Below are 23,023 nucleotides of genomic sequence, written 5' to 3' on the forward strand. Positions count from 1 at the left end.
TGTGTTTCTTTTACATCTTCGAAGCTGACCAACTGCTTGTAGCACCAACAACCGTTGTGTATTCTATCCCATCGCATATCGCCCAAGCTTGGAGTCCACTGCAACACACCCAGGGGGGTTCCGCTGTCTGAAAAGCATGAGATTGAGAAACGGGCGAAACACCGATCTGTTTATTAAGCACGCAGAGTTTCTCGTGGCGCTTGCTTTAACCTTATCCCCTGTCCCGATCTTGGACGTATTCAAAGGCGGTCACACGCCGGAATGTGACTGACAGTAGAACTACTTTCATCACGCCGACATCGAATCACCGGCACTTACAAAGTTACCGAAATTTCTTTCAAGCACCATCGACCAATCCTGTAAAAATAGCTACGTGGTTGAACACATCGCCACAGGCACTAGCGTAGCCCCTGTGACTCCGGGTATAGAAAACAGCGGTGGTATTGGATGTTCGGACGTACAGTCCTAGACAACGTCCTTGGCATCTGAGGATCTTACAAAGGCATCCCAGGAGCACTGAAGAGAAGGGGCAGCATCTACAAGTCCTCCATTCCATTGGTAGCTCGTCATCCAGCGATGCTACTCTCGCACCATCTTCCGCAGCGAGGACATGTCGAGCCACAGCATAAAATGCTTTGGTATGAGTAAAATATACCCCATGCTTACACTAAGCGAGTGAATCAAGAGAAAATCAAACTTTACGGGGGAACGACTTCGATAGTCGTATCAGTCAAGATCCTCCTCAACACCAGCCGCCACGATGGAATGAACCACCAGTCACTGCGACGACGACCTGCATAAGACGCTGGCTCAAAGGCGTCAAGAATCTTGTCAAAAGCGGCTACGTGATGGGCCTATTCCATGCGTTCAACAAGATAGGATTCCGGCCTAAAAGTCCGGCATACGAGAAGGCGCTCGTTAGGGACAAGTCACAAATTGCTCTCAATCACCATCCCAAGCGTAGCATGTCCCGATACTGATGGCCATTCGTGAGCATCCCCATCGCCGACCGACCTCTGCGCATCGCCGATATTGCTTCCTCCACTCAATATCAAAGTATACCCGAGCGGGTTTGCGAACACGGCAGAGAAGCAGCGGACGGCACGAGGTATCTCCGGGCTTCTCGAAGAAGAATGCAGTCACTTTGAGCTACCTGTCGATCGGAATGTTCCCGCGCCGCGCCGGACGCCAGTGTCTTTGATCAGCATCGGACCTTCCGATGCAGCACGTCATAGACCTATGCAAAAGGCGTTCATAGAGATGAGGCACTGCACCGAAGGGCTCGTCAGTCTTCATACTGGGTAGGTGCCGTAAAGGGATGGCCGGGCAACAACCACAAAAGGCTCGGACAAATTCGACCATCGAGACGATGTAAATGAAGACGTGGCCGCAAGAATACTTCACGGACCGGCTCTTAGTCTTGGCCAATCGAAGGCGCACAATACTCGCGCAGGTATGGCAGGTTGATGGCGATCATCAGTCCGACGTGCCTGCGTGCAACCGCTGCACATTTCCACCAGTCACTCCAGACCAAACCCGTCACCCTCGTGAACAAAAAAAAAAGGCCGAAGTCTTCGCGAATGTATTGACCAGCGTCTCGAGATGCGGGCATGGAAAGCACCGCCCGCGACCTCCACATCCTGTCCTTCAAATCCCCATTCCCGTTCTACAGGCCACCGAGGTCGACACGCCCCAGGCAGAAAAGTCTTGACTCTTTTTTCGACGCAAGGCGGTAGAAATAACCGGAAAGCTACGGCAAGGATAGGAAAGAACCAAAACAAACTTACCTGATCACGAATCAGCAAAGTCAAAGATCAACCTCATCCTCAAACGCGGCTTCATGGTGATGAGATGAAGCTTACTGAGGCGGATTGAGCGGGTGCTCAACCGCAGCGAACAGCGAATAGACGTGTGCGGGCGGGGCTAATCCGGGCTGTGGAGTAATCGATTAATCAGCTGTAGTACTTAGAGCATATTTCGAGTCTAATCAATCATCCAATGACCTACGGCGTTGTGGCAGAGTGGTCTAATGCGCAAGACTAGAAATCTTGTTCCTTCGGGAGCGTCTGTTCGAATCAGGCCAACGTCGATATTATTTTGGAAATGTCAAAGACTTTCGCTAACTTACCTTTTTTGGTTCTCTTTGCACAACACCGGCTACGAGTGGCATGCATCGAGTCAGTTGCGATTGGGTCGTTGCATGAGGCACGGGCTGCCGCGCAACGGCGGGCACAGAAGATCAGCTTGTCACGGTCGCAGGTCGAAGATCCAAGAAGTTCCTATCTCAGGATGAATCCCAGGGGCAGTGCCAGCATATGGCTCGAGAGAAACAAGTGGTTTTGGACTAAACAAGAAGCGAGACGGCATCAGGCTGTGCTCATGTTCCGACGTCTCGAGTCGAGGTGCCAGCGCTCGGCACCAAAGACAGTTAGCCCTTTGAGCAGCCTGACTCGATTGCCCATCAACATCCAGTTTGCGGTGCTCCGTCATGTACGCCAAGGCGAATATTCAATGCGACTGTTTCCCTTTACGGATTCCATGGCAATGACCTACATATTTTTTCGGGGCAGGTGCGCCAGCAGACTAGGTAGCATAGGAAAAAAAAAGGGGGGGGAGGGTGGAGAAGCGACAACTGAGCGATTGCCAGGTTGATTGGAGATCATCATCAGCGAGCTACTACGTAGATAGGCTGGTGATGGGTGGTATCAGCCAAACTACGCCGCTGACAGCACACGTCGGTGTGTTCACCTGAAAGCCGCATTCCCGAAGGATCAATCCCGCGGACGCTGCAATCATTAGGGGGTTCCTGTGGAAACGAGCAAGAGGTCACGCGGACTCTGCAAGATACCTAGAAGGCCGCAATGGGAGAGGGCCTCGGATCGTGTCGTGTAGCGCGTTGGGTTGGGTAGAAGACGGTGCTGAAATTAGCAGCCCATTGCTGGCGCTACACGGCAACATGGTACGAGGTCGCCAGCACTAAGAGTTGCGGTTTCCCGATCTTGCTTGATACCAATCGAGTCGATCTGCGCGTTACTGGACGCAGTAAATTCCGCTCGACCAGATCTGAGACGATCCGAATGACGAGCAGTGAATGAACGGGCCTCTGGTGGACGGCCAAGTGCGATTTCACGGCCAGTGTCATCTCGCGCACGGCGTCTAACATGGCCCCCCAGATTCCATGAGGGGCAGAAATCATGAACGTCGTTATGGCAGGTCTCATTTGCCGCCGAGCATCTGTCAGACGACGATGAGGGGGGCCAGCAGAGACTGAGATGAACCTCCACTGCGACCTGCTGCGGTCGCGATCGTCAGGTTCCGTGCGTCTTGATTCGATGCTGGAGAAGCTCAATAATCTCGAGGTTGCCAGAGAGGATTGGCAATGAGGTTGATGATCGGCCAGTGGGCAGACAGGGAACCTGTTTTGGGACATGAGGTGAGCCAGGTCAGGGGTTGTGAGAACGGGGTGGGTGGTCAGAGCAGAGTCCAGATTCGATGCCAGTTGCAACCGCAACAGAGGTCGAGTCGACGTTTACTCGGGGCCACGCAGCTAGGCAGAGGACAGAAGCTGCAGCAGTTCGGCGTGGCGCTGGGCCACTGTGTCGCCAAGGGGCGCCGGGGGGTTTCTTCCCTTGATACGGACTAGCCGTAAGGCAGAGGGAGTCGCGACGCGTGCAGGACGAAGCCGAAGCATTAGCGCAACAGACTTGTGCAACGCGGCTGGTAGCTGCAGGTAAATTGCGGTGTAGTGGGTGATTCCCTGGAGAGAAGACCTGCTGGATGACTGAAGCCGCGACCCAAAGATGCTTTCTGGGGACTCCATATAACGGTCACTATTGGCTCCGTGCGAACCCCGGGCCCAAGAGCGCTGCGACTTCTGGAGTCTGGACCGAGGAGCGGCGGAGGAGGAGGGTACCCACGTCACCCACTTGATGCCGCTTGGCGGTTGGTTCGACGGGCGCGGTGCATTGGCATTGGAGAGTCGCTGTCGCAGTTATCGGGGGCATTAACTCTCCAGACAATGCGGCCACATTCCATGCTACGCAATGCCCTGGTATGGACGCCGCCATTGTCTCTCGGGTTTCCGGTGTTGGGCGTGTTGCCGTCGAGGACGCAGCCTGATTGACCCAGGCTTGTTATTAGCAGAGATGATGTGAACCGGATTTTGCACCTGGGAGTCTCCAACAAACACGCGAGCTGCCCACTGAGGTTTCAACGATGACCATTCGTCTCCACGACGACTGAGACGGTAGAGAGAGGGCACTGTAATTGCATAACAAACAAGAGCAACCTTGCGAAGAATCGAAATGAAATTTTTTCCTCGGGCGGCGGAGTTTAGACGGTGGTTCGCTGGTACCAAAGGCCCGGTGACTGATATGTGACAGCTTGGCGGCGGACGAGTGGTGACGAGTCTGACAGACAGCAAATGAAAGGAAACTACTGTTTTGCTGACAGCGTGTGACGGACATGATGGATGAACGAGCGCAATCAGGACTGATGACTATGGACAAGTGAAGAGGGAAGAAGCTCGAGCGCAGCCCCTGGAGTAGCGTTGACGATCGAGCGTAGCGCCGCCTGTCAACTGCACGACGCATCTGTCGAAGCCGCCAAAAGCGCAGCAATGGCCGGCCGAGTGTGGGTCGGCGAGGATTACATAGTACATACACTAGGTAGGTAGGTGGAGCTGCGAGCGTAGTCGTGCCTGCCCTCTACATCTCTGCATAGTAGTCGGAGTATGAGTCGCCATCAATCAATCACTCACTCACTGCCAGTCACGGCAATCTTGCCTCTCGGCTTCAGAAGCTCTACCGAGCCGAGAAGCCTCCCACCTCGGGAAATGTCCACTTTCACTTTGTGCCTCGCCCTTTCCTTGCGACTGTGAGCTATGCTTGGGCTTGGTGCAAGGAGGTGTGTGTGCTGGTGGTTGTTGACTAAAACCATGAAGCGTGCCTTAGTAAACCAGACGTGGGATATGCCCGGGCATTATTGCCTCGCTGGCTGGCTCCGAGGTCCATTTAGCCAGGGGAAGCGAGCTCGCTAGCAGCGATAGGCTTCTGGAGGCCACGAGGCCCCACATTCATGCCCTGCAAGGTACCCGGCCCTCCAACTCAATTGGCAGTGCAGTACCTCGCGTGAGGCTCTCACCTCACGGGGCAGCGAAGCAATCGTCGGGCTCTGCAATGCGACTGGTTGCTCGAGGAAACACTACGTCGTAAGAGAGATGGAGGAGATGCTACGTAGTAGTACCACGAGAAGAAGAGGAAGACGAAGAAAGAAGGGCCGTTTGAGGGGGAAAAGGGGCGTGTAAGATCCCAAGGCAGATGCAACGTCAGGGTCACCCGCGGCGATGAACCCTTTTGGGCGATGCCGTTCGCGATTTAAAATTTGGCACAGATGAACAGAACCATATTCGGGCCATGTCGTATCGACGACCCATTCGAGCCCGCGAGGCGAACCCGCACTTGCTTCTATTCTCTTCCTTTTTTCTCCTTGTTTTTATCGTTCCTTTTCCCATGGTCAGCGTTGCCCTGCTTCTGCCGCCGCCTCCCCGTCCGGCCCCGTCGCTCCCACCCTCATCCTACCCTACCCTATGCCACCTTATTTCGAACGACTGCTTTCATATTTAGAACGGTACCTCGCCGGATTCCGAAAAGTATAATGTATCATGCGAGTCCTAAATATGGATTGCGTACCCATACATAAAATCGATGGGTCGGTTATAAGCAGCTGTAGTGTGCAGATGGATGGATGCCTTGTTTCTGGTGGTATCCGGTGCAGTCCGCAGGAAGGGGATCCCAAACAAGTACCACGGCGACCGCGGCCGTACCTGAAATGCGCCGCGCATCCAATCTATGAAGAATTCTCCGACCCTCAGCTTGAGTGTGGATGTGAGGGATGAGGCATGATCGCAGGTCAGCAGGACAGCGGCGCTGGCTAGCCTACCCTCATCCGTGGAGGCCCTTCATTGTTGCTTCTAGATTGCTTGGAAGAGGACCTGAAACGAGCGAACACTGGGGAAGGTGGTCGTCCACCCCCTGGCCGTTTTGCCTTATCCCTCTATCCCTCTCAGAATGCGGTGTATCGACTTCGACGCAGCGGGATACATATGTAGTAGGTATAGTACTGTTAATGAGCGTTGTTGGAAGGCCCCCCCGCCCCCTCTTTGCTTCGCTGCTCCCCAATGCGGGTAAGGCGAGCTGTCGAATGCATGCGGGAGGCAATCGAGGGAAGGGAGAAATGTCTTTGCAAGGCAAGAACGCCGGAGTTTGATGATCCACCCCGCGCCGCCCAGTGTCCCTTCACTTTCGCCCAGCGGCCCTCTTGCGGCTTTTCCATCTTGCGCTGCATCGTCAAATGGCCCCCTTCATCAAATCCGCGAAATGCAGGCAGGGCCACTGGACCCTTTACCCTCCATCTGTCGCAGGTGAACAAGTCTGCTCCTTGCGCAATTCCGTGCGTGCTGTCATGATTGATCCTCGACATGGGCCAGTCGTCTAAAGCCTAAACAACGGGCAGAAACTGCAAATCACCGCAAATCTCGACATGACGCCCTGCTCCGCAACGTCCTGCCTCAGTCGACGAGCGAGCACGCCGCAAGCAGCCGCCTGTATCATCTCCTCACCGTCCTTCCCATCCGTCCGCCGCGTCCGGACCCAGCTCTAGCCATCGCCCACAGAATGAATGATGCACCGTGCAGCCAACCCCGGTTCCCTGCCCGATGCCCGTCAACCGCCAGGCCCAACCTGGCATGGCCCGGACAAGGTCGCCAGGGGGTTCTCGACAGCCACTGTCTGTGCTACCCTCTGACCACCCACACCGCTGACAGGGGTGTCGCTTCTTCACCCACTGACCCTGAGACCAGTCCTAGTTGCTCGACTCCCACAAATCCACCAAGCGTCCCCGACACCCTCTTCCTCAACTTCGAGACGCGAATCGCAACATCTCTCCTCCAAGCGACTCATCCTCAGACCAGCTTATCCCGTCTCGTTTCCGTCTGTTACCCTCGAGAGCCCGTGTTTCCGAACATCTGTGCTGGTCCCAAAACACGCTCCAGCATTGCATCCTTGACAGCAACCAAGATCCCGGGACTCGTGCGACTCTGCAGGACCACTCTGCCTCCAAAAAAAAAGACCATCAGACACCGCTTGGTCACACGCTTCACCTCCCGCGCTCGCACTCGACGCTCACACCTGCGCCTACAACCTGGGAGTTCGCCTGCAAGCTGCAACGGGGCGTTCCAGTTGTCCACGACCCCGTCACATTTACAATCCACATAGTTTCCGATCCCAACTTGGAAACGAGGCACGATTCTGCGTCCTACCACTGTTAAACTTCCAGGGACAACGTCAGTTCACGTCACCGTCGCATTTTCCAGAAACAGTCAAGAGCCGCCTTGTCCCCGTTGCTTCCGTAGCATACATCTATCTGTTTTCTGCCACTTCCGCTTCCGGACAGCACACTGCGCCCACGGAATCTAGCTTGATGCGGCCTCAAATGTGCCAGGAAATACGGACAACTCGCCTTCAGTAGATATCGGGAGAGCTTGGGCGCCTTAGCAAGAGACACAAACGAGACCCAGCCGAAATGGCTTTCCCACGAGAGTCGAGCTTCATGCCGACTATCAAATGCTCGTCATGTGGCCGGCAAGTGGAAATTTCCATGATGGGCGAGCACATCTGCGGCGGCCCAGGTGCAGATGCAGAGCGTATGTTAACCCGCGTCCACCTGTGTGGAAGGACTGATGAAACTAACACACGGCAACAGCTTCACCGCCGCCAGCTCGCCCAGACAGCATAGGCTCATACGACCAACCGCCCCCTCTTGACAGCAAGTATGGGCGAATGCCACCTCCGACGCTGGATACCAGTGCCGCAAGTACGTTGACGACTCTTGGGACTCCTTTGCGTCGTTGGCTAACCAGAACTAGATCTCCCGTATTCGCGACAAGGCCAGCTCACACCAATAAGCACATCAACCGGGTCGATCAGCATCTCGCCCAAAACGCCCAGCAGCCAGGCCCTCGGCCGGCCAGATGACTACTTCCAACCGCAAATCGCAAACGACTACAATTCGAATCAGCAACCTCGACGCCTTGGGGGTTATGGGGGATTCGACGACGGGGAAGACTACGGGCCTGACCAGATGTACCCGAATGAGCAGAAGAAGCAGGCACCGAGCCTCCTTCAACGTATGAACACCATTGCACCCGGACCGTTCGAGATGGGCAAGAGGCCTGGGGCGCGGGCGGCTGCGAAGAACGCGTTTGGTCCGACTAGGCAGGACTCGTTGACGCCGGAGGACAACGCCACGAACGACCGACCACTAACCTCAGCATCGAACAACTCTTTCATGTCTTCTGGGAGCAGTAACGCTGGCGGTATTGCGCCACCGAGACTGCCGAGAAAGAACGGCTACGGAGGATTCGGGCCTCCAGGAACGACGCCGGATGAGTTCGAGCCCGAAACCTTTGTCAGCCGAGCTGGCACCTTCCCCCGCTCTAACGAGCCCGTCGAGCTGCCTATGAGGACCCCATCGGCGCCGGGCGCTCGACCAGACAGGTTGAGGGGGGAGCCCAACGGAGCTGGTGAGCATGAGAGAAAGGTATCGATGGGCCCAGATACATCAAGGCCGCCGCCTCCCAGAACGAGTCTTCTGCGCCCGATGACGGCTGGAAGGGATGGCGCGCCAACACTCGATTTGGCCAATGAGTTTGGTGCCTCGAATCCGTATCACACGCCGTCAGCTTCGACATCATCTGGAGCTTCCCTGTTCAGTCATGGACGCCAGGCCAGCTCCCAAAGCAGCTCACAGTCTAGCCCAGCAAACCCGCGACCGCGCCGCAACCCGTCCGATGTGACCCACCTGATGAACGACATCGAATCGTCTATGGCTGCCATGCGATCTCCCAAAGACACCGTGCCGCCACCCCCTCCCCAGAAACCTGCGGCAGAGCCGTACTCCAGCCGCCGCGCACAGCCTTCTGCGGATCTTCGAGATGACCCTGCGATCCAGGGCGGTCGACCCCGTGCGAGATCACCGCTGGCGGCGCCTGATTACGATGTTCGCGACCCGATGGACCGTCGCAACCAGCATCAGCGCCAGCCCAGTGATGTGCAGAGCGTTTCTTCCCCACCACGCAACCGCCCCTCCCGAGGAAACTGCAAGTCTTGCGGCGACGCGATCAAGGGCAAGAGCATCTCTTCTGCCGACGGCCGTTTGACCGGACGCTACCACAAGGCTTGTTTTGTCTGCACGACCTGCCGCGAACCCTTTTCTTCCGCCGAGTTTTATGTCCACAACGACAAGCCTTACTGCGAGCTTCACTATCACAAGCTCAACGGCAGCCTGTGCGGCACCTGCGGACGCGGCATCGAGGGTCAGTACTTGGAGGACGAGGAGCGTGTCAAGTACCATGTTGGTTGCTTCCGATGTGGCGACTGCGGCATGTCCTTGTCAAACGGCTACTTCGAGGTCAACGGCAAGGCGTACTGCGAACGGGACGCCTGGCGTCGCATGCAGCCACCGCCACGAATGGGCAACGGCACCCAGCGAGGACGTTCGCCTGGCGGTCTCGGCATCCCGGGAGGTCCCGGCCAGGGTGGCCGCCGCCCCAGCAATGGCCAGTCTAGCATGAGACCACCCGTCGGCCTCCCACGCGGGCAGAGAACGGCTCCGGGTGCCGGCCTCGCTCCGCCGATGCCTCGCATGAACAAGCGCAACACGAGACTCGGCATGATGTAAGCCACCGAAGGCATCAAGCCTTTGAAGGCAGGGGCGCCATTACATGTTCGCTTCGCCGTATATGAATTGCCACCCACGCTGCATTTAATACCCTACGAAGCATCTTACGACCACCACCACATACCTGCATCACACATACGCCTCTATTTCTTTTTCCTGTTGTCTAGAGTTACATATACCCAGTCCCGAAAGGACTTTGTTGATACCTGCATAAGACGACACATGTGGGTTCGTCTTCGTTTTGAGCGTTGGTTAGGAAAGGCCCTGGGAAAGGGCGGGCATGCTTGCATCGGCCTTGATTCCGTGCATGACATGGTAGAGAGGAGTGGTTTACGGGCAACAGGGTGCACACAGATGCTTCAGAAGCAGGTGCCATTAGGAGTGGCTCATCAGTCATGAGACCGCAGTCCATAGCACGAGCCTAATAACAGGAAACACTTCAAATGAGTTGCTTGCCAGTTGGATATGAATGCCGTGACATGTTGCGTCCACCACGTGGCTTTGGCAGATTTTCACCGCCCCAAGCGAGGGCGGGTTCAACGGTCTAGTGAGACTGCGTACTGTCACTCGACGAGTATGACAGTGTCTCGGCCTGGTTACACTGGCACAACCTCAGGGTTCAGCGACACGCAGGAACGGCTGGGACGGGAATATGCAACACGCTGTCTAACTCGACCGGCCTGAGAGAAGCGGGCTCCCGACCGGAGGGAACTTGCAACGAGAGAAGCAGGAGGGGGATGACGGCACGGGACGGTGAGGGTTTAGTCCGGGATGCGGCGCCCCCGGCGGCCTGCCGAGTGACATTTCCCCGTCGTTGTTCTTTTTTTGCGGGCTGAGGGCCGCTTTTCTCCGTGGCATTTGTAGCCCATGCGCATACGATGTACGTGTTATCACGGGAAGAACCTTTCAGCGGGAGGGAGAATGCTGAGGTCAGCCAAGAGCGTGTGAGAGAGAGGGACGCCGAAAAAAGGAGCGGGATTTCTAAAATAGCGATTCGGCGTGCGTCTCCACAGACCGTTTCGGAATGAGTATGCTTTCTGAGTTGGAGGCGACCGGACTGGGGACGGGGACGCTAGTGTCGTGGGTTGATGGTGTGCGCGGTGCTGCCGCCGTGCTGTGTGAGGTCCCGCACGGTGTGGACGGGCAGAACAGGCGGGATGCGAGAGTGGGAGAGGCGGTCAGTTGCGGCATAGTGGCGGTGGTTCGTCCGTGGTGATGAACTGGGCTACCTATGGCGGCGTTTGGGAATAATGGGGGGAAACGGTGCGGAATGACGCGGTGGGATGGGCTTTGCCGGCCGGGTTCACCGTCGGCGGGGTGCGCTCGCGTGGTGATTGAAATAGAAACTGGCGAGACTTCGGACGGAAAACGGCTCGTGAAGGCAGAGAGGTGACTGATGTGCTGTGTGTGAGCTTTTGTGGAAGACTTTCTCCGAGGTCTGAGACACGGCTTGGAGGTAGGGAGAACGAAAGGGGGGGAGGCTGCTCTCCTCTTGCCTTGATAGATAAGACATGCAGGCAGCGGCGAGGGATAAGGAATTGGGGGTGGTGGCGTGCGATTGCGCATCACCGGTTTCTTCTTTCTCGGGCTGAGGTGAGCAAGAAAACGATAGCGTCTTGGTGTTGAGACTCGGCGGGCGTGAGATAAGAGATTTCCACCCCTGCCTGTTTCTGCTCTGCGCTGCACCTACCTACATAAGTTGGATGCGTCATACTTTTGTACTTTCTCTCGGTTCCATCTCGACGCCGCAGAGAAGCGGCAGAGAAGCGGCACAGAAGGAGCAAAAGTCCAAACACCGCGGTCGGTGTCCCACGGACGGTGCTTGCTGCGGATGCAAGATCAAGCACTGTCAACCGCGGGAGTCTGTGGGACGACATAACCTCCTGGGTTGAGCTTTGACGCAGCGGGCTCCTTCGGCATTCACTCATTTTGCACCTGCTCGAATTGGCAGAGGGGCAAGCAAAGATATTCTTCAACTGGCAGGTTTTTGTCAGGTGACTAAGACAGGCGGTTGGCCCCGTCGAGCCACCCCAACTCCTCCCCCTTACATATATGTGTGCTGCGCATGTCAGGCGGTACTACGCTGAGCACTATGGGCGGAGGAAGGATCTGAGTCGTAATGGTCGACTGTCCGTCGGTCCAAATGCAGAGTGAACATCATCGCTTCATCGCCTTCTCGAAACAGCCAAGTCGCGTGGGACACGCGGGCGGGACGGAAGGGGGTCGGCGGGATGCACGTGTAAAGTGCTGTCCCTCAGTTTAAGGGGTTGGTTATAAATAAAATAAAATAAACACTGCCCAGTCCAGGTTTCTCCTGAGTCGGTAACGTGTGAGGTACCTCTGCCACAAAAGCTGGGCGTCTCGGTACTTGTGAGGCGTCCGAGACGGTTTTTAGCTTGGCTTTGGATCGACAGGGGGGGGAGGGCGGGACCAATGTGCCTAGCGCCACACTGTCCGCGACTGTCCGGTTTCCGGCCAAGACGACGTGGAAATGGAATGGCTGCTGGGGACAACGCTTAGCCCAAATCAGGGGAAAACCAGCAAGAGCCAACTTGAACGCACTAGGTACTCTGGGCAGAGATGGCCAGCTCCTAGAGGAATGTGTTTCCTTTAATGGGATATGTTTCATTAAACCCAACGGTGCGGGAGCTGCAGCCGTACCACGAACGCCACAAACGCAAGAGCTTCTTGGTTAGCATGTCTCGGGAGCTGGGAGAAGGTTGTTTTGTTTTTTCTTGTCGTTGACTCGCTCGAACGTCGTGGGAAAACCGCAATCACGCCATTAAAATTGAAGCATCCACTGATCGCTGGCCCAGCAGCAAAGACATTACATCCGGGTGCCGGCTGCCGCTGCGACAGGAAGGAACAAGACGGAAAATAAGCGGCCGAACGATTAGAGTCCTTTCCTGCGGCTCCAGTCCGGTCTTGGCTTCAGCTCGCGCCCCCCTTTCTCCCTTACGCCGAGAAGGAAGCACCACGTCAGGCCCGGTGCGAGGTGTCACCACAGGCTGGCAGAAGCGATGGACGGGCAGAAGAAATCCGTCGCACGGCAGGAGTCGCGCCGCCTTGCACTTTGTCTGCGGTTTTCGCATCCCGTGCGACCGGAATCCTGCGTGATGGATTGATTACCGGGCGCCGGGGACGTCTTCTACACGCCGTGGGTGAGGGGCAGCCGGTGGGCAAAACCCGCGTCCCTCTTTCAGAGATTAGGTGGCAGGTGGCCAATTCGATACATAGTGCCTGCTCAACTCATGGAACTGATGATCTACACACGACCAAGCTCGTCAGGCTGTAACTCGGTGCTTGGTTGGCCGGTACCGTTCGGCAGTGTGCATCTTCCACCTGCAGGTATCCGTGGGGCCCTTTGGAAGATACATACGGACGGACACATACTGTACGTTGTTCCCTTCCTATCCAGTTTAACCCACTAGTATTTGGCGTGCGAACGAATCGAATGGCGCGTTGAACTGGTTCTTGCTGGTGTTGCAGTCCGTACAGGCACGGAGCGATAGACCAAAGTCCCTTGCGGCCACTGGCGTCCCTGTCCGTCCCTGAGCACCAACGAGTCGACGGGATTGGTGGTGCTCCTTCCCTACTTTCAAACTTCCTTGCTTGCCCCTTCCAAGATCCTCGTACTGCCTGCCGTGCGTGGTCTCCTTTAACCTGTCCTTCCTGGCCAGCGCCCAGAGCTCGATCTCTCCTTTCCCTCTCCCCCAAGGGACTCCATCTGCTTCGTCATCGTCACTGCCGTCTTTCCCTCCTTTTCCCTTCCATTCCTTCCTTCTACCACCTGCAAAAACTGCGCATTGCAACATCGGCGCTTCTGTTGATTTACTCGTTTCGTCGACGTTCTCGTCGTTCCACTTCGCACCTCACCTCGACTTTTGCGGAGGCGCGTCTTCTCCCCCACGCTACTCGATCCCACCCCCCGAACCCATCCGCACCAGCGCACCATCCACCCCCCGAAAAAAAAATTGACCAACCGGGCCTTCTTTGATAGGAGCCGTGCCACTCTTTAATCAACGACCTTTATCCAATCTCGCCAAGCCCCCGTCCAGTCCCGCTCACATAGCACCCGTTGTTGTTCAGGCCAGGTCTGTCGATTAGCTTTGCGAGATCCGCGAGAAACTACCTTCTGTCAACCTCGACAAGTTCTGCGCGCTTCGGGCTCGTCATTCCTTTGGTTGTGTGTGTGTTTTCGCCTGCCGCAGCATGCCTCTATAGCGCCGTGGCGAACTTTCCATCCGTCCATCCAATCGCCTCCCCCATCAGCGACTACGCAACATCCCCGTTCCAGGCCGCCGATTCCTAATTAACCAGTCGCCGCCGCCGCCGTTGTCGCTGCCGCCGCGCTGGCAATGTTGACCATGCTCAAGCAACAGTCATCGAGAGGCTTCATCGCCCCGAGGGCCCGTCCTAAGACGCTGCTCTTCCTGGCCCTCGCCGTCATCTCCGTCTACTTTCTCGCGACGCGCGGCGCCCCCGCCGGATACCGCGTCGTTCCTTGGAACCAGGACGGCACCGCTCCGGCCCCCGACAAGGCTGCCGCGCCCCCCGAGCCGCCCAAGTCGGAGGAGGAGAGGAAGCAGGAGGAGGAGAGGCAGAAGCAGGAGAGAGAAAAGCACGAACAGGACCTGCGAGATGAGTTCGCGCGCGAGTACGAAGCTGCCAAGAAGTATGTGCTCCCTGTCGACCGCAGATGCGCGGTTTCGTCAATTGATGAAGAAGACTGACTTTGTGGACTTTTTCAGGCTGCCTGGAAGCGATGCGATCTACGGAAACACGCTCAACACCTTGAAGGATAAGGAGAACAGGACCGCCGGACATGCCGCCAACCTCCGAGAGTCTGGCACGCAGGAGGAGGCGTACACGAATCAGCGCCCTGTCTACTTCAACCCCTACCCCGACTACAACAACGAGGAGTGGAACAAGACGCATCGCGCGCCCTATGTGCCATGCGTCGGTGCCACTGGTGAGGTTGTCGAGGATTTGCTGGTCTTCAAGGGTCACCCGGCCAAGTTCCCCAACCCGGGCTTCGGCGGCTTCGATACCCTCAACATGGACGGCAACATCTGCTACGAGCGCGAGACCAGACTCGGCCCCTACGGTCTTCAGCCTCAGCTCAGCAAGGCCGGTCTCCGCATTGACTGGGATAACATCAATTGGGGCGATCTCCAGGAGAAGTGCATTGAGAGAAACGCTGCCCGGTTCGACGAGGGCAAGCCCAACGAATACATTAAGACTGCCTATCCCGACATCGCCGAGAAGTATGGAAAGGAGGTCGATGAGGCTGAGAAGAAGAACGAGAAGCGCGGTCTCGGTAAGTTCGGGAGCGGATCGAAGGCTGCCAAGGTGACGGCACCCGACGCCCGCACCGCCGTCCTCTTGCGAACCTACACCGGCAAGAAGTACACCGAGAACGACAAGCAGGTCATTCGCTCCCTCATTTCCGAGCTTTCCCTCCGATCCGGCGGAGAGTACCAGATCTTCCTGCTGCTGCACGTCCGCGATCAGGCTCTCGACATCTGGAATGACGAGGCTACCTACCAGTACGTGCTCAACGAGCATGTGCCCCTCGAGTTCCACGGCATCACCAAGCTCTGGAACGACCAGGCTGTGTGGAACATCTACACTGCTCTGACGGACGAGAACGAGAAGAGCGTGCACTCGGCCCAGTGGCTGTCGGTGCAGAAATTCAGCCAGGACCACCCCGAGTTCGACTTTATCTGGAACTGGGAGATGGACGCCAGAATCATCGGCCACAACTACGACTTCTTGCAGCGCCTCGATGACTTCGCGAAGAAGCAGCCTCGCAGAGGCCTGTGGGAGCGCAACGAGCGCTACTACATCCCTGAGTACCACGGAGACTACGACAATGACTTCCGCAAGGACGTCGAGAAGCGCACCCGCGGCAACCAGGTTTGGGGCCCGCCCAAGCTGCCCTTCATCAACCCTGTCGGCCCCAAGCCTCCGGTTGAGAACCCCGAGAAGGACCCGTACAAGTGGGGAGTTGGCGAGGACGCGGACATGATCACTGTTGGCCCCATCTTCAACCCGATCAACAGCAGCTGGATTATCTCGGACCACATCTGGGGCTACAGGGACGAGCAGTTCCCCGACCCCGCGAAGACGCTCCCTCGCCGAACCACCATCGTCACGCAGTCTCGTGTCTCCAAGCGCCTCTTGGACATCATGCACGTTGAGAACCTCCGCGGCAACCACATCGCTTCGGAGATGACCCCTCAGACTGTTGCTCTTCTCCACGGCTTCAAGACCGTCTTTGCGCCTCACCCTACCTGGTTCGACCGCCCCTGGAACGGCACTTTCCTTGCCAAGTGGTTCAACCCTGGACCCCGCGGCGAAAGTGGTGGCGAGGGCAGCCCTATGGGTTGGGGTAGGGAGCGCAGATACCAGGGTATGACCTGGTACTACCGTGCCGAGCCCCCACCAAGACTGTACAACAACTGGATGGGATACGTCGACACTAAGATTGGAGGCAAGAACTGGGAGAGAGCGCACGGTCGTCCTTGCTTGCCGCCCATGATCCTCCACCCCATCAAGGAGGTTAAGCCGACGGAACCTGGCTTCGCGACCCAGTTCGAGCTGTTTTACGGTTGAACGCACTCACGCGGTATGACGGTGTACGATGTACGAACAAGACTTGCTTCAAACTGGGTTTCATGGGCTCGCTAGTGTAATGTTGGCGGTGTACGGAACGAAACTTTGGCAGTTGAAGCAAGGGGATATGAAGCACTTCAACCGGGTCGGGCCAAACATTCTGGAGAATTTCTACGACGCCAGGCTTGCCGCTATGAGGGAACGAGCTTCAAACAGGCGCGAAACCAACATGACCTTCATCGAACCGGTCTGCCCATACGTATTAGGGTCTCAAGGGCAGATGGGGAAACCGGCGCAGTGTCGCCGTCGGAGCGAGGCGTTCTTTCTTTTTTGCTGCTTTTTCATACACCTATGGAACAAACGCCTTCATCATCTTCAGGTATTGCATATCTCAAACACATACCACATTTGTCCCTTTTATTGTTCTATTACGACATACAGTTTTTTCTTCTTCACTGTTTCTTTTTTTCTTTTTCGCCTCTGGCATTTCATAGCGGTTAGACCTGCTGCATCTCAGATCAGAGCATCAGAGTCCGGTCCTTGGAACGGCCGGCTTTTGGGTTTCGTTGTACAATGGACGGGGTTTGTGGGCCAGGTGTGCAAGTTAGAGAAGAGTACGCCTGGTGCAGGTTGGATTGGGATTAGATAGAGTCTGCTCTGTATGTAGGGGCGGGGGAACTTTCAACGTTAATTGTCATGGGTTTAAGTTCATGTCGTTGCATGTGATGTCGGTGACTTTGGTGACGTTCTACCGTTGGGAAGGGTCGAATTGTGAGGTCGAGTCTGATTGTTGTGTCCCATCACCCCGTTTTTGGGAGACCAATCCACCAGCTGATGAACACCTTGATTTCTGATAGCGGCAATGGTCAGCCAGCTGGTGTCTGGCGAGATGATGCGCGTGGTCTACGAGACGGCTGCCGCGAAAGCCTCACTTGCACCTGGTAAGGGGGTCGACGAAAGCCTGATGGGTTTGCGAGAAAACGATTTGACATGGCAGATTTAGGACAAGCTACTTTACATCAAACAACGAGCATCGTTGCATGGCTCGAGGTGCTTAGAGCCCCCGAGCCATCTATTCTCCCGCGCTCCAAGTCTCCTTTCCGCGTCCATACAAAGTTCAAACAACCACGTGGAAGCAAATCAGCTCATTATGACGATAAGCCTCAGAGCGTCAAACGGCGTCCCTAGAACCCCGGTTGTGCCGAGTTCGTCATTCTTCCAGTCTGCAGCCCCTCATTACAAGCTGAACTCAACAACACCCCCGCCGACAACCTCGACCTCGGCGGCGTGGCCCTCGAGGTCGTGCCACTCCTGCATCAGCTCGCAGCAGCTCTGCGGCAGGCCCTCCATGACGAACTTAGTCTCGTCGCCCTTCTGCTTCTCCCCGGCCTTGACCTTGTCCTTCTTCGCTTCCCTGACGCACTTGCCAATCAGCGCCTTGTTGTCCTTCTTCACGCCCTTGTCGCCGCTGGCCCTGGTCCACTCGCCGGCGGCGCTCTCGAGAGCGGCCTCGAACAGCCCATGGCCCGCGCCGCGGCGCTGCAGGGCGGCGGGCCCCTGGAGCTCGGAGGCGAACTCTTCGAGGTCGGCTCGCTCGTCGCGGAGCGCCTGCGCGGCCTCGACGATCAGCGCGGCCTCGTCCTGGTCCCGGAGGGAGTAGGCCTGCAGGAGGAAGCCGAAGAAGGGCGGGAGGCCGGACTCGAGGCTGGCCGCTGCGATGTCTTGCTCTAGGGCGTCGACGTAGGTGCCGACCTGGTCCTCGTTCTCAGGCCACCCGGTGGCTTCCCTCGGGCCGCTGGGGGCGGCGTACGCCATGGTGACGAGGGCGCCGGCGAGGAAGAGTGCGGTGCGCATGGTGGTTGTGATGGCAGGGTGAGTTTGGCTTGGACAATGAAAACGGTGGCGTTGAGAGTTGGTGGTTTTTTGCCTTATTTGAAGGCAAAGATATCCTAAGATGATAGCTGGCGGGCGAATTTCAGGGAGTTATATGCTCTGCTCCGAGATTCGGGCTTCCAAGGTAACGGACAACCTATGCGGGCTCGCTTCAAAGAGTGTGGTGTGTACCGGAGGACTTGATGTCCCACGAAACGTTGCTCACTCGGCTTGCCTGGAAGGCTAACATGTCTGCGCAACCTTGGCCATTTACAATTGAGATCCATATCTGGAAGATGCTCTCGTTGTTCAGCTTATGCAGCGATCAGAGCCAAGGAGGCTGGTGTCAAAGTTTCTATACTGTATATATCGAAACTCACTGTCTCATATCGCTCAAGCCGCGTCCTCAGAAGGACCAATGCACGGTTTTGTGAACGCACTGTACACAAACCCATCCACAACATCCTACACCCGCCGGGTACTATTCATTGAACAAGATTTCTCCAAAAAATTGTAATCAGTACCTGGATACTCTGGCCAATTTCTGAACCGTCGTAAGAAACCATCCCGTGGCTCCAAGCCCAAAGAGCCCGGAAGACACCAATTGTATGGCGAAGTCGCCCACCACACCTTCAAGGACAAACGCATCCCTGGCGTCAAAGGAGAATCGCCCTGAATCCTTCGGCGGCTATCTGCGGCGCAGTCAGCTTATCACTGTCATTAGCGTTATCGCAAGTAAAGCATTGAAAGCCTCCTTTACCTATATCAGCATGCTGTATGCCGAGGCGGCTTTCTATGTGGCGCAGTTGGTAGACGTCAGACGACCCCTCCGGGTGGTGCCGCGAATCCGGAGCCCACACACTCACAACACCGAGACGCCGCGAGAAGCATCACCACGGACGGCGCACACCAACCCATGTGACTTGACAATTCTATCAGACATACTTCAATAGACGCCACCCTGTTACCGCGATGGCTTCACAGGATGTAAATGAGCAGAGCTCGACGCTTATCCCCGACGACCCTGTGGCATTCCTCGACGACCCGCGCTTTCATCAGACCTTCACCCTGCCCGCCGGCCCCAATCGGCCCCATCCACTCCAAGTGACGTATAGCGACTACGGCTACCGGGACCTGGAGAGCCCAGAACGCGAACACGTCCTCCTCTTCTGCGGCCCTCTAATGGGCAGGTAAGCCACTTGCGCACTCGTGACCACGCACCTCAGCCTTTTCTGATGCCATGCCCAGCCGCTTCCTCCACATCGCCAAAGACGCCCTCGCCAAAAAGCACCGCGTGAGGATCATCGACCCGGACAGACCGGGCTTCGGCGGCGCAACCCCAGTACCCGCCGCAGACCGCGTCCGCGTCTGGCTGGAAATGGTGCCGGCCCTCCTGCGCCACCTCGGCGTCCGCCACGTCTCGGTCGCCTCGCACAGCGCCGGCACCATCTACGCGCTCAACACCCTGTTGTACCTTCGCCATCTCATCTCGCCCACGCATCCCTGCGTGGCGCTCATCACGCCGTGGATCCACCCGGCCCATTCGGGCGTCCCGCTCTCGAAGGCCCTGAGCCGGCTGCCCGACGCCGTGCTGGGGCAATTCCACGCGGTTGCGGGGTTCTCCCAGCGGAATCTCGCGCCCGTCGCCGGGTTCAGTGGCGGCATCATCAACGGTATGATGCCTGGCTTCCGTGCCTTGGCCAAGTTGTTGCCGGCGCAGGAGACGAGTCCCGCGCCGCCGGTCGCGGAGGCCAGCGAAAGTGCGCGCATGGCCGGGTTCGAGGAGGAGATCTGGGAGCGGCTCATCAAGAAGGTGTTCGCGGAGAGCGTGCAAGGCCTCAGCGAGGAGGTCGTTCTGCTGCTGAAGCGGGCGGACCACCCGGACTACTGGGGCGCGTGGGGAGATTACGATCGGTTCGTCACCCTTCTAGCCGAGGGGGAAGCGAACCTGGATGCCGGCGTCGTGTCGGATGGCGCGAGATTGGATATCAGAGTGTACTATGCCGCAGACGATCACCTGATTGGTACCGGGGACGGCCCGAAATGGTTCGATGACTGCTGGAGGGCTGAGCGACGTGGTGACAGGATTGACTTTTCGAGCTGTGTGGTTCCCGGGGCTGACCACGACACCATTGTGGACTTCAAGTTTAATGTTTTTGAGAGGATATTCCGCCAGATAGCTGGGACGGACGGAGGTGGTGGCTCGTCATCGCCAGATGTGGCTTTAGGTGCCGAAGGGGAAGAGCCTTTAGTTGTTTGAGGTGAATCATCTTCGATCCTTACTGGAGATCGGTGTTTGCCTCTGTGTAGAAAGGAGTTGTATGGCATTGTCTGAATCTAGGCTCTGCAGATCATGGTTCACTAGCGTTTGTCGATGTTGTAACCCTTGCGGGGGGAAAAGGAGCTTGGAAGACAGGCCTTGCTCAACACTGGCACCTCGGTTTTTGAACCGAGACAAGCCTCATAAGATGCCGCCGTCCTCGTAAGCTCCGTGCCCACATCTTGGCCAGTTGCGGGATGAGGCCATACACGTCTGCAGACATCAGACGGTTTAGAGTTAATGGCAAGGAGCCCAGAAGTCTTCGAAAACTCAACAACCCCTTCAGCTTTCAGGGTTGCATGGCACCCTCTCCACTAACATGGCATTGAACCTCGGCAGGTGACTGAAAGTCAACAAAGACTCTGCGGGGAAGCTCACCGCTTCAAAGGTTACGTACCAGACCTTGAGCGTGTCGTCCTCTGGGAGCGTCCCCGGACCACAGTCGACCAAACGACTTCTCGCGGGGCAGAATTACGAAGCCGCTTATTGCGTAACTGCTCCAACGTGATCATGTTTTCATGTGTCTGGGCAACAGATCTGGTCGATATGCACCAGCATCTGAGAACCCGAACCGCCGAGAAAGATGCCGTACGGCCCAAGAAACGTAGCCGGAGTAGGGCCGAGTCATGGTCTCAAAGCATTGGCACTCGTGATCAAAGCTGGAAGACAAATGAAAAGCCTTTGGATATGTTCCAGAATATGCCCATGAGAGGGTCTAAAAACGAATACGGGTGCATACTCAGTTATGATGATGATGATAGAGGCCAATGATGAATTGTCTGCAAGCTGCGTCCTAGCAATGTTTTGTAGACGTCTGGCTTCCGTGCTGCAACGGACGCGCCAGTCGCAGCAGGTTGCGGTAACTGAACCAACCGGACAAAGAGATGACGATCCTTACCTGCTGGCGCGTCGGGGACGTTGTTTCCTGGAGTTGGGAAGTCCGAGACAGTGCGTTCCAGTTCCGCCCGGGGTCCCGCCGGCCCCAAACACCGTAAGTTCTAAAAATCGACACCAGCACCACTTGCTAAGCACAGATGACATGTGTTAATGACCCCACGCTTGACTTCCCACATCCTTATCGTGCTCCATCGGACCCTATGCGCCGAGGCTCGGGGACACGCACAGGCCATCCCCCAAGCAGGAAGCTTCCCCAATGGGAGCTCCCCTCTCACCAATTGATAGCTCATGGAAGTGGAAGCTTACTCCAACCTCAACTCTCTCATCCCACCTCTCGCAAGCCACGTTCTCATACCCGGATCTCACTCCAGGCTCGTCCAGCTCGTCCTCCGGTCTCGCAGAATCCCAATCTCAATCAAGAAACAGAAAAATAACCGCCCCAATGCCGACGACAACACTCACAACCCCCCTCACGCTCCTCATCCCCGCCGAGCCCCTCACGCGCTCCTCCTTCGCCCCCTTCGGCGATGTGATTGAGAACCCTCACCCGGACGTCCTCCCCTCCGCTTCCCTCCCGGCGTCCGTATCGGCGTCCTTCTCCGCCGTCCCCGCGAACCAGGGCAGCGCCATCAAGTACCAAAACGTCTCCACCCCACTGGACCTCTACTCCCAGGCGCCCAGCGGCGCCGCGAAGCCCATCGTGAGTATCTTCTCCTGTGCCGCGCGCGCGTTGGAGCCCGCCACCCCGGCGACCGCCCCGCCCATCTCCACCTTGCTACCGTATACCTACGCCGGCCCCTCCCGGGGAGGCCGTTTCCGCGTGCGCATCCTGGAACGACACCCCTTCACAACCCAAACCTTCACCCCGCTCGCCGCATCAGCCGGCGTCAACTCCGCAGCGTACCTCGTCATCGTCGCCCCAACCCTCCCCCAACCAAGCGCGCAGACAGACTCTCTCCCGGCCCCGGTCTCGGGCGGGAAAGGACGCGGGCTGCCGGATCTCAAGGGCCTCAAGGCCTTCGTCGCGTACCCGGGCCAGGCGGTGACGTACGGGGCCGGGACGTGGCACGCGCCCATGGTTGCGCTGGGCCCGCAGGGGACGGCGATCGATTTCGTGGTGACGCAGTTCGCGAGCGGCGTCGGGGTCGAGGACTGTCAGGAGGTCGAGTTTGCTGCGGCCGGTGACGGGGCGGAGATTATGGTGCAGGTTCCGGAGAGGATGCCTGTTGCTGCCAAGTTGTGAGGGATTGGGCTTTGGGTTTGGAAGAGAACGGCGTTGGGCTGCGGCCAAGCTTTTTTTTGGAGCGAGGTTGTGATGATGCAGAATATGTGCCGCTGGGGTTGAGAACTTGTACGATGATCGGTTGGAGGCGGTAGCGGACTAACTGGGTTGACGTCAGACATCATCGTTGGGTGAGAAGAGAAAGCGGCGTTGATGGGACGTGGGAAAATCCGGGTACGATAGAAATACTACCAGATTGATCTGCATGTCACAGACTTGGAGCTACAAAGTGTCGGACACTGGAGGCGTGTGCATTAGTCACATCATGGGATTCGGCATTGGTGATCATAGATCTT

At 57.0% G+C, this 23,023-nt stretch overlaps 5 protein-coding genes and 1 non-coding gene across 6 annotated transcripts; 5 read left to right on the plus strand and 1 right to left on the minus strand.

Moving 5' to 3' along the window:
* Positions 1–2,007: 2,007 nt before the first annotated feature.
* On the plus strand, positions 2,008–2,089 carry ColSpa_tRNA_252. Its single transcript has one exon. It is a non-coding gene; the product is annotated as a tRNA-Ser (tRNA).
* Positions 2,090–7,581: 5,492 nt separating this feature from the next.
* Positions 7,582–9,738, plus strand: ColSpa_09289 (paxillin-like protein 1; the record flags this gene model as incomplete). Its single annotated transcript, XM_049275501.1, has 3 exons — positions 7,582–7,702; positions 7,762–7,872; positions 7,925–9,738. The coding sequence occupies 3 exons, from the start codon at positions 7,582–7,584 to the stop codon at positions 9,736–9,738; spliced, it is 2,046 nt and encodes a 681-aa protein (XP_049131458.1).
* Positions 9,739–14,096: 4,358 nt separating this feature from the next.
* ColSpa_09290 (uncharacterized protein) lies at positions 14,097–16,356 on the plus strand (the record flags this gene model as incomplete). Its single annotated transcript, XM_049275502.1, has 2 exons — positions 14,097–14,413; positions 14,490–16,356. 2 exons carry the CDS (start codon positions 14,097–14,099, stop codon positions 16,354–16,356), a joined length of 2,184 nt encoding a protein of 727 aa, XP_049131459.1.
* Positions 16,357–17,592: 1,236 nt separating this feature from the next.
* On the minus strand, positions 17,593–18,210 carry ColSpa_09291 (uncharacterized protein; the record flags this gene model as incomplete). Its single annotated transcript, XM_049275503.1, has 1 exon — positions 17,593–18,210. The coding sequence occupies one exon, from the start codon at positions 18,208–18,210 to the stop codon at positions 17,593–17,595; it is 618 nt and encodes a 205-aa protein (XP_049131460.1).
* A 990-nt stretch (positions 18,211–19,200) lies between these two features.
* On the plus strand, positions 19,201–20,488 carry ColSpa_09292 (uncharacterized protein; the record flags this gene model as incomplete). Its single annotated transcript, XM_049275504.1, has 2 exons — positions 19,201–19,418; positions 19,477–20,488. The coding sequence occupies 2 exons, from the start codon at positions 19,201–19,203 to the stop codon at positions 20,486–20,488; spliced, it is 1,230 nt and encodes a 409-aa protein (XP_049131461.1).
* A 1,399-nt stretch (positions 20,489–21,887) lies between these two features.
* On the plus strand, positions 21,888–22,688 carry ColSpa_09293 (uric acid-xanthine permease; the record flags this gene model as incomplete). Its single annotated transcript, XM_049275505.1, has 1 exon — positions 21,888–22,688. The coding sequence occupies one exon, from the start codon at positions 21,888–21,890 to the stop codon at positions 22,686–22,688; it is 801 nt and encodes a 266-aa protein (XP_049131462.1).
* Positions 22,689–23,023: the final 335 nt, after the last annotated feature.

The sequence above is a fragment of the Colletotrichum spaethianum genome (genome assembly GCF_022836535.1).
Source record: "Colletotrichum spaethianum MAFF 239500 DNA, contig27, whole genome shotgun sequence".
Lineage (NCBI taxonomy): Eukaryota > Fungi > Ascomycota > Sordariomycetes > Glomerellales > Glomerellaceae > Colletotrichum > Colletotrichum spaethianum.